A 10917-nucleotide genomic window follows, 5' to 3' on the forward strand; every position below is an offset into this window, starting at 1 on the left:
TATCTCAACTTTAATGTCTTACTTTGATCTCGTTGCCTCAGTGAGCTGATTTAAGTAATCTATTGGCTGTACTTTTACACAAAGTTTTCCCAGCTGAATTTACTCATTCAAATTCAGGAATAAGTACTTATAAGGAATAAGTATCTACAAGTCTTACAAATGTTTCCCCCGTTTTTGGACATTAAATCTTGTTCTGTTCAAAGTCCTGTAAGTTTTCATTGTAGTCTCAGTCTTGTAAAGTGAGGCCCGTTGGTGAGAAGCACAACAATGGTGCCCTTGTTCCAACCGCTCATACAGTAGAGCCCTGAATATTCAGTCTGCAGCAGTGGCATGCCCATTAGGATTTCACTTAGTATCCTCAGTCTGTAGCAATGCATTCTGACTCATCTCTGGCCTGGATCTCTGGAAATGGATTTAGAGAAAAATCCAAGCATCAATCCCACACCCTTCATCACATTTTCTAGCATTGAAGTGAGGTTAATCAGAGCAAACGGGTGTATCTTTTCCATTCAGACTCTGCGGGGGCCGTTGGCATTAGCCCTCTGGTGTCCCTGGAACAGAAAAAAAGAAAAAGGCCTGCAGCTTCCCAGAAGAGAATTAGCCCACTAATGTACTAATCTGGTTCACATGGCGCTTGGCTGCCTTAAAGGCACCTTAACGGACTGGCACATGGCAAGTGAAGCTGTACTTAATACTTGTCTAGTTCGACCTATTTTTAAAACACCGTCAGGCACTGGAACACTTACTGTGCTATTTATAAGTATTTATAACCAAAGAGGAAATGCTGTGTGCACCTACCTACACAGTAAAGGTGACGTTTCGTTTTACAGACTGTGCAGTGCTATTAAACAATACCTGACTAATTGTTATTCAATCTTCCTCTGAGGGGTATTGCTGCACATACAAACCCCTCAGGTGGCCGACAGTCCAGAAGTGATTCATTTGTGCAGCGTTTCACCAGCCCGTTGTTCCTCTATTTATACATACTTCCTGTTTCTGTCGGACAGTTACGGCTGGTGCTACAGTAAGCGACGCTGATGCTAAAAGTCACCTGTGTGACGGGTGCATCACTGGAGGATTAACTGCAGACATACAATCTCTTGTTTAAACACAGTTAGAAATGGTAATTCCCCAAGTGCGAGAACTTTTTCCTACATCTGATTCGGAGTGATTTTCACAACACAGAGGTAAGATTAGCAAACTGAGCTAAGACACAACTGTTGGCTTCTGCCTGCTGTAACACTGGGGGGGCTAATTTACAGGGAAACAGCTGGACTGACTGCTGGTACAGGATGTCGAGCACATGAATGGTGATATTGTACATGCATGCGAGTGTGTGTATGTGTGTGTGTGTTAATCTAGCTTCCATTTCTGTGCTGTATTTTAAACGATCTTGTGCAAACTGTTTTTCCCATTTCATTCATGTTCAAGCAGAGAGTGGAAGAGATGTTACAGCACATAATATGATGTGGGTTCTCTATGGAAGTAGGACAGGATCCATCTCTGGGGAGTAGTGCTGTACCTCTCCCCCTCCTTCTGTCCTCCTCATTACTGTACCTCTCACATACACACACACACACACACACACACACACGCGCGCTTCCTCTGCACTACAGCTCTCAGCAGCTCATAAGACTGAAAGAAGTTTTACATCTCCACAGTTTTATTTTTAACTTTCACACTCAGACGCAAAAGCTCTATGCTTACCATCGTCTCTCCCTGATCAGCGTGCTGGCTTTGAGCAGCTACCGAACAGTTTCCTGTAATCTTTTCTCCTGCTTTCTCTCCTTTTTTTTTTTTATTTTTTGTTAGTAAACTCTCTCTGTGCTCTTGCTGTACTGACAGACTTCCTCCTTCGCCTTTTCCTCTGTTCCTCCAGCAATACAGACAACAAGAAAGACGGCTCACCACTCAAACAGATCAGCAAATCGTCCAACTGCAGCCCAGCTCACCGTGCCCTCCAGAAGCAGACTGAGACTGGCGAGATTCAGGAGAACCATTCCTCCGTACCAGCAGAAAAGCAGGATGCACACAAGCCAGCATCTAACGGGGTGATAGCACAGATGGAGGACAAGGGGAAGGAGGTCAAACAGGAGAGGAACAATGGAAGTGTGAGAATAGAGACTGCCGGGCTGGTTAATGGAGATATGGGGGACGGGAGCACAGTACAGAGTGATGATCATTCACCTCCACACACAGACAGGACTGCTACAGAAGGCCATACAGAGAATGAGGACAGTGGGTCTCAAACAGAAAATCAGCACAAGATGGAAGACCATAAGGTAAGTACATGTCCGCTGGTTGATATTTCACGTTCTTGTCCTTGCACCCAACTTCTGTGTGTATTTGCATCTTTTTTTAACACGTATTTAGAGCCTGACAAGCGCTGTCTTGTTGCTCTGACTCTGTGGTCTCAGACAGACAAACCATCAGCACTTATTTGAGTTCTGGGCTTTCAGTAGAATTAAATCTTCTGAACTAATTCGACTCCAGGTTACTCGAACACTGCGGCTAGAGTTACAACGCTGTGTGTGTGTGTCACAGAGGAGTTATTATCTGCAAAGGCTCAGCAGATGTCGAACGCTTGAGCAGCTGAGTTTGGCCTCCCCTGTGGGAGCCTGCTGTTGTCTACACATTATAAATATCTGAGGTTCAGATCAATCTCCAGTCTTCTCTCTGCTAAAAACAACCATACAGTGTCTGTGGCATGGGAGAGCAACACACATTTTCATTGTAACTTTGGTAATGGACTCAATTTTTGCTTTTTGTTTTATTATCATTATCATTCTTATTATTTTTACTACACATACTTACTTTTAAGAAAGGCATTTGCTGATCTGTGTTAAATTCGAGTGCCTTTGTTCCACTTGTTGGATTTCTTGAGTTAGCATGCCATTTGTCTTCTCTTTGTGTTGGGTGATATAAAACAGCACTTTAGCCAGTTTATTGGTGTTTATGTGTGCCTTTTGTCTTCAGTAGAGGTACCAATAAAACAAAAAAACTTTAATGTCGGTGTAGGTCCTACATTTCTAAATCTTACTTACAGGTATATGAAACGACTAAACCTTTGTCGTATTTTGTTGAGTTCTGTTCTTGTATTATCCCAAATGTTTCCAATGATGTTCAAACTCATCAAGATCTGGGTGTGTTTCATTTAGTCACCTGTCACTATAACTTCTTGGAGAGAGTGAGGGAGTGAGGCAAGAATTTGACAAATGCAACTAAACATAATGTGAATAAAACCCTAAAACATTACCTGGTCTGTGAATATTTCTGCCTCAGTCACATCAGATAGACAGGGAGACAACTCCCATGATCCCATGCTGTTTCACTATATCATCAAACTACATTGTTTTAGTTGTGTTCTTTTTATTCTGAGGCATAGTTTGCCTGGAATAAAAAATGTTTTCTTGAGAGGAAGATACTGCCTTCTTGCAGTTATGCACAGTTGCAGGGTCACTGTGGTGGTAAACTGTCCTGGCATGCCACATTTCATCATACTGGTGTGCATGTGTGTAATGTTGTTTAAAGTAGATTAAGAGGCTACAGTTCTTGTTTGTCATACTGAATGGCCTCTCACACAAAGCTTGTTCGACATGTTCATGTTCGATTTAGTGTCATTTCCCTTATTCTATAATTTCATTTCCTGTTCTGAGAGCCTCTGCTATGCTACAGCCCAGCCCACCATCTATGAGCACACACATCTGTGCTACATGCTGCTGAGTCCAACACAAGTCCTGTGTCTGTACAATAAAGGTACAATTTACGATGAATGCTTTCTTATTTAAATGCAGAAAATGCAGTAATGCAGCATGTTGTTCCTCAGCTCATCTTACTCTGATGGCTGTTTTAAAAAGAGCAGCGTGTGGTGTGAATAAAGGCTTTAATCAGTGACCTGAAACAAACAGGAACTTGCAGAGCAACAGGAAAGAAATTACAGTAATGTGGGAATGAATAATGAGATCAAATTCATGCACTAGAGACAGTTTGTCCCACACTTTTGCATTATTCTCAGCTCAGTTAAACACCAGTCCCTGTGTTTAAAAAGCTTAAAAGGGTCCATTTTCCTTTAAGTCTGAGATGACAATACCAATTACTCATCATTAGAGAAGTATTAGACTGGAAATTGGTCATTATGAACACTGTGACTGTGTGACTGTGCTTCTTTCTCTCTGGCACCACAGAATGAGTTCACTTTCACACTTCACTGACTCATTACAATTATTGAAGATCACCACACATGTAAAAACTCACAGGAATGTACTTTCTGTTTCCAGGAGACAAATGAACAGAAGCTGTTTAAGATCGCCAGTGAGCTCTTGCATACAGAGAAGGCCTACGTGGCGCGACTTAACCTTCTGGACCAGGTGAGGAACTTGGTGAAAGCTCCAAGTCACTTCTGTTTTTTTGACCACATCACATTATGAAAAGTTAACATTACACAGAAGAGAAACCTGCTGAACAACAAGAATATAATAGACTTTTATTGTCATTCAGAACTATACAACAGAAATGAAATTACGTTGCACTGGCTCACAATAGTAACTATTTACAGAATTGAAAATAAGAATAAATATAAATTGGATGGAATGTATATAAGTATAAAATTACAATACTTCACAGTTTGTGATTGGTGTGTGCCCTTGTGCATGTCACAGGCAAGGTCAGCTGAATTTCCAAATATATTTTATTTCAGTGTGCCTTCAAGTGAGACTGAATTTACTGAATTTCAGTTATTTGTCACTCATCAGTTCTCTGTTGGCTCTTCAGGTATTCTTTGCTAAGCTAATGGAGGAGGCAAATAAAGGGACATTCCCTGTGGAGGTAGTGAAGAACATCTTCTCCAACATCTCCTCCATCAATGCCTTTCACAGCCAGTTTCTGCTTCCAGATCTGGAGAAACGCATGGGAGAATGGTGAGCTTCAGCCTGTAATTAAAAATGATAATGAACACAACAGAGTTTTGTATCAAACTTTGTCTGTCTGCGCTGAAACCAGCACTCAAACGCTGATGATCAAGGTGGTGTTGCAGCTGCTGATGAAGTGGTGCCAGAATTCTTTAAATGTACTAAATACATTTGCAGGGCGTCCACACCTCGCGTTGGAGACATCTTGCAGAAACTCACACCCTTCCTCAAGATGTACGCAGAGTATGTGAAGAATTTCGAAAAGGCCATGGAGCTGCTTAAACAATGGACTGATCGTTCGCCTCAATTCAAGGCCATCATTCAGGAGATACAGGTACTGCTAACATAAAACCAGTTTGCAAAAAAGTTATTTTATTAAGAGGTTATTGTTTCTGCCAATATCTAATGGGGTCAGAGCTGGATAAGAATATTTCACCTACACAAATATGCTACAAAATTTAGAATGTTTTTTTGTTTTGTTTTGTTATGTCCCGACAGAGTCAAGAAGTCTGTGGATCCCTGACACTTCAGCATCACATGCTGGAGCCTGTGCAGAGAATTCCTCGCTACGAGATGCTGCTTAAAGACTATCTAAAGAAGCTGCCTCAGGATGACTCCGACCGACGAGATGCAGAGAGTAAGTTGATATTTGTAAAATTCCCCTCTCCATGAAGTCAGTTTTCTTTCATTCAGCCTACATTAAAGTAAGCCATCCCTTCTTTTTTTTTTTCCAGAATCTTTGGAAATTATCGCCACTGCAGCTACTCACTCTAACAGCGCTATACGAAAATCTGTAAGTACAGATGCTTTAAACCAAGAGACAATCTCCTCGACGCATTCAACATCCAACTAAAAGAAATATCCTATCCTAATTTAGGAGAATCTGAAGAAACTGCTCGAGATATATGAGATGGTGGGTGAGGAGGAGGACATTGTTAACCCCTCTAATGAGTTCATCAAAGAGGGCCACATCTTAAAGCTGGCAGCCAGGAACACCTCAGCCATGGAGCGATACCTCTTCCTGGTGAGAGAAACTGTCGAGCAATTCAATAACACTTTCTTATCTAATGAAGGACGCTGCAGGGAAATATGCTGTGGCGAGACTTAGTCTGCACAAGACAATTGAAACAAGTGAATCATTTCAAGCAAGTGTGAGGATACACTGGGGACACATGAACTGATCTCTCAATTACTAAGATTGCTGGTTGATGTGATTACGTTCTGGCTGTTTCTTATTAGCTTCAGGCTCAGTATCTCCCATTTGTGCAATTCAGATTGCCTGCTGTGTGTAAGACGGGCAGTCTTACACACAGCAGGCAAGAAAACAATGCAAGACACCCAAACTAGAGTAGCGCTGATCTGTGCTCATATATGTTCTGCCATCAGTACAACATTCTGTGTTTCTTTTGTTGCCAGTTCAACAACATGCTGTTGTACTGCGTGCCCAAATTCAGCCTGGGGGGGGCAAAGTACACAGTGAGGACGCGGATTGGCATCGACGGCATGAAGGTCCTGGAAACAACCAACGAGGACTACCCCCATACTTTCCAGGTGTCAGGGAAGGAAAGGACATTGGAGCTACAGGCCAGGTACATTTTATGCAGAAATTTCACATACAATGCAGTAAGAGCTCATTTAAAAGAAAAAGAAAAAACATTCCAACCCCTCCCACATGGAAGTATATAATTGTATGTAATTTGTACCACATACAGTATAATTTCATGTATATATGGAAGACTATCTGAATGAGCATATATTTAAATCCTGTAAATCTCTAAATAAACACTTTGACCACAGCTAAGTGCTACGTTGCTGTAACTTGGAGAGGAACAGCAAGACAACCTTAAAGTTAAGGTTTATACATTTTCAGTGTTTCAGGGCTAATTTTGTCTTTATTTTCACTCCTCAGCTCAGAGCAGGACAAGGCAGACTGGATTAAGGTACACACAGTCTCTGCATTATTTTCATATTTGATTATATGTGTTTGAAGGTCATGTGCAGTGAGTCACACATGCTTTTGATTTTCTTTTTCTCTTCAGGCCTTCCAGGAGACCATTGAGATCTTCCAGCAAAAGAATGAGTCGTTCAAGAACGCGTTGAAAGACGTGGAGGAAGTGTCGGTGAGTGTCGCATCAGAGTTGTACACGCCCTGTTGAACTGCCGACACCTTTCTGCATCGTCATACTGAGTTTGTGTTTTCATCTGAATGTAGAAGGCAGAGCTGGGGAAGCGTGCCCCACGATGGATCCGCGACAATGAAGTGACAATGTGTATGAAGTGCAAAGAGCCCTTCAATGCTCTGACACGGCGGAGACACCACTGCAGAGCCTGCGGCTACGTAAGTCATCATGACGGTGTCGCCTTATGCATGCATGTACAGTGGGTGGATGAGAGAACATCCAAGAGGATTGTACAACAGGGAACCTTTTCATAAATTTGGTGTGAGAAATGTGAGAAAATGTTGATTTTAAACACCAAGAATTCATGTTTTTCAACCCTGATTACTTTTTTGCCCCCACCCTCGAATGAAACACCCACTCCTTAATTTTTAACCCAAAGCTATGAATTTTTGGAGAATTATGGTTAATATGTGGGCTTTCAGTCAGGGTCTAAGAATGATCATCCATGACAGAGTCACACTTTCCTCCTAAAGAATTCCTGTATTTTTAGAGCTCTAAGAAGTCAACATTGTAACAGAAATGTCCACCAGTTTTGAGTCCTGCAAGGGCTGTTTGCACATCATCCCTCCTCATGTATTGTCTACAACCCATCACAGGAAAAATGCCCCTCAGATTATTTCCCAATAAAATTATATATTATAAAATATTAACAGTGTCCACTAGCTAGCACTAGGCATACAAAATTAAGTGCTCCAAATGCTAAAGGATACTTCTTTGCAAATAGTAGTGATTGTTTTGGTAAGAATGTGCTGTATTTTAACTGTGAGAGTGACAAAGATTCTTTTTTTGTCCTTTATTAAAGGTGGTGTGCTGGAAGTGTTCAGACAATAAGGTGGCACTGGAATATGATGGCAACAAGACAAATAAAGTCTGCAGAGACTGCTTCTCCATCCTGACCGGAGAAAGGATAACTGAGGGCAAGAAGAAGGGCATCCTGGAGGTGAAGAGGATGTTTTAATACATTCAAAAATACTCATGCTGGGATCCTCCATCATTATTTTCTAATTAAAGAGATATTTGACATTTGATCACTTCTGAAGTGGCATTTTGTACTAATTTGCGGTGGTCTCCCGTGCAGATCGAGGCAGCGCAGTTCACAGGCAGTAGCATCATGTGTGGCTTCCTGCAGTACTGTGAGAAGAACAAACCCTGGCAGAAGGTATGGTGCGTCATCCCTGAGAAGGAGAGTCTGGTGCTCTATCTCTACGGAGCTCCACAGGTAAAACAGAAACAACAAGCAGCGAAAAATGTGATTACACATGTCACTGTAATATCCACCTAGTCACATTACAATTCATGACTACTCTCCGCAGGACGTGAGGGCCCAGTGTACTATCCCCCTCCTGGGCTACTCTGTCGATGACAGCACCCGGCCCACCGACCCTCCAGCTAGCTTCCGCCTTTCTCAGTCCAAGTCCATCCACAACTTTGCTGCTGAGAGTGAAGAGCTTAAACAGCGCTGGCTAAAGGTGATTCGAGTGGCAGTGACAGGAGAGATACCAGAATGTCCTCAGACCAACTGTGGCAGTGCCAACATGGACAACAACAACACACAAGAAGCTGGCAGTGATAGCACATAAGGATGCAAACAAACTGCCTTTGGGATTGCTCAAGAAAGACAAAATGTCCAGTTGTATGCTACACGCCTGAAATATAACTGCACACTCTAAATGCTGTCCTTAAATCTGAATCTTAAAGACAAAGTGGGAAAAATCAGTGCTGGATAAGCTGCCTTCCTTTGCCACTCTGTTGATCCCTGGATTCTTCTTAGATTTTCTCATAAACCCACACATGAACTTCTACTAGAGCTGGACTACTAAAGGACATGTGATACAATCCACACTAGATCAAAGGGGTCTCAGGGTTGATTGACTCCCCTCAAACAGGCACTATTTAGGACAGCTCAAACTTAGTCTTCATAGACTCTTAACCTGTGTCAGCTCCCCTTGAGCCAGTGGACAACCACAGACTTCAGCAGTACCCTGTACAGGATGTGATTCGAAGCAAGAGGACAGTGCAAACTCAGTCTGCTGGTGCTGTAACTCAACTATCTGTACCTGTACAGTATAAATGGTTTGCTGTTTTCTTTTCAAAAAGGAACATGTGCGTTTTCATGTACAGAAACTAGTTCAAACCTTTTAATAATATAGAATGCATCTAAGTATGATATAAAGTATTTACAGTATTCCTGCTCTTCTTCGCTTGAGAAGATGGTTTCAGTCTGAGAAAATGATCATGTAGTTTGATCATGATGGTCTCATCTCATTCTCTCATCCCTCAGTGAAAATTCATCACCAGTCTAGAAGCACAATGTCTCTTTGCCATCGGTTGGAAAAAAAAAAAACAAAAACAAAAAAATGATTGCAAAACCATTAAATTCACCAAATGTGAAATTTTTTTGGCCTATCCAGTTTAAGAAATACTTAGCAACTGCTTCATCACATTGATGCAAGTATCCTATAACTCCATTATTACAACAAATCCTTCATGCTCATTGATTTTTCAACATTGTCCACAGTGGAAACCATAGATATTCAACAGGGGACTCCACCAATTCAGCATTGCTCTTCCATAAAGTTTAGATAGCTGCAAGGCAGGTTTTTACAAACGAAAAAATTGAAGCAGCAGAGGTCAGGATGAACTAAGTCAGAAATCCAGAATCCTACCATAATGCAAATACCTACATACATTAGATCTGCCCTGCCTGCTAATCACGACATTTTCTGTAATATATTTTAAATCTCAAGCCGAACTAAAGATGATGCTGTGGTGATGTCATCATCATGGATTATTTTTTCACACTTTAGAAAGCTCCCAGCAGAGCCCCAGATGCCATTACACAACTGTTTTCTTGGCTTGAGTCGTACCCTTCAAGACAGGTAATCTGACCATCATGTGTGAAATCAGTGGAGTGGCCTTTTAAAGGTAAAACTACATGAATGGAAAGAATGTAATGATGTTAATAATCTGTTCATGCTGTCAGAAAAACCCCTGTGGCCTGGACAGCGCTGAGGGTGAAAGGTAGATGCTCGTCCACCTGGAGGACAGGACCTTCAGGATCATCATTGTCCTTGTGTGGCAGGGTTCTCAATTTAGATGCAAATGCAGCACAATCACGGATATAGCAAAGCTGGTGCCAGAAATGTAAATGTGTTTTAATGCTGTAATTAATTTTATTATTTAAAGTAATTTATGGAGTATGAAAAGCATGACCTGTTAAAAGTAGCACAAAGTCGTTCCCTCACTGTCAACTAAGAAGTGCAGTAGGTAGATGTTATTTTTTTCCCCGAGAGCAGATGATTTTTCCACTAACTTGTCAAGCTTGGTTGTTCAGCGTGACAGCGACCGGTCATAGAGCTGGAAGGACCGTGTTCATTCACACATGTATACACACACACACACACCCTCCACTCGATGCTGGTGCTCATGTGAGTCTCACCCACCCTGAACTCTTTCCCCTCCTCATTGTTGAAGATTTAAAAAAAACAAAAAAAAACAAAAAAAAAAAAAACAAGAGCACAAAACGTTCCTAGCTGTAAGATCTGAATGTATATCCAGATTTTTTTGAGTGCTCTCATCCTCTTCCCCAAAGGTCTGAGAATCTGCGCACTTTACAGTCTTATAAAGTGTACCTTCAAAGAAATAAAACCAGATTAAATATGATTTATGTGCATCTAGCTTGTTTATAATGTCATATTACTGCTTGAACTCCTATGTGTTACCAAATTGATCCAAACCAATCTGACTGTCCTGGTCACAACAATCACAGTGAGGCTACTTTCACAGAGAAACGTCTTGTTTTGGTTCCTTGTTTTGCTTCTCCTGAGAAG

The 10917-nt window shown here is 41.5% G+C and overlaps 1 protein-coding gene across 11 annotated transcripts in view; it reads left to right on the top strand.

Moving 5' to 3' along the window:
- The window catches only part of fgd4a (FYVE, RhoGEF and PH domain containing 4a), a 47709-nt gene extending 36959 nt beyond the window's left edge, over window positions 1–10750 (top strand). For 10 of the 11 annotated variants that reach the window (XM_046393392.1, XM_046393396.1, XM_046393395.1 and 7 more), the window contains 14 exons: window positions 1880–2282; window positions 4278–4367; window positions 4771–4916; window positions 5085–5241; window positions 5406–5544; window positions 5642–5700; window positions 5785–5931; window positions 6324–6496; window positions 6817–6847; window positions 6947–7027; window positions 7120–7245; window positions 7890–8027; window positions 8166–8306; window positions 8401–10750. In XM_046393392.1, coding sequence (XP_046249348.1) covers window positions 1880–2282; window positions 4278–4367; window positions 4771–4916; window positions 5085–5241; window positions 5406–5544; window positions 5642–5700; window positions 5785–5931; window positions 6324–6496; window positions 6817–6847; window positions 6947–7027; window positions 7120–7245; window positions 7890–8027; window positions 8166–8306; window positions 8401–8667 — 2098 coding nt within the window. In that variant the 3' untranslated portion in view covers window positions 8668–10750. Of the gene's footprint in view, window positions 1–13; window positions 1188–1879; window positions 2283–4277; window positions 4368–4770; window positions 4917–5084; window positions 5242–5405; window positions 5545–5641; window positions 5701–5784; window positions 5932–6323; window positions 6497–6816; window positions 6848–6946; window positions 7028–7119; window positions 7246–7889; window positions 8028–8165; window positions 8307–8400 lie in introns of those variants that run through there. The other variant, XM_046393403.1, reaches the window with a different exon arrangement.
- Window positions 10751–10917: the final 167 nt, after the last annotated feature.

Source organism: Scatophagus argus, chromosome 7, assembly GCF_020382885.2.
Source record: "Scatophagus argus isolate fScaArg1 chromosome 7, fScaArg1.pri, whole genome shotgun sequence".
In the NCBI taxonomy this organism is placed as follows: Eukaryota; Metazoa; Chordata; class Actinopteri; family Scatophagidae; genus Scatophagus; species Scatophagus argus.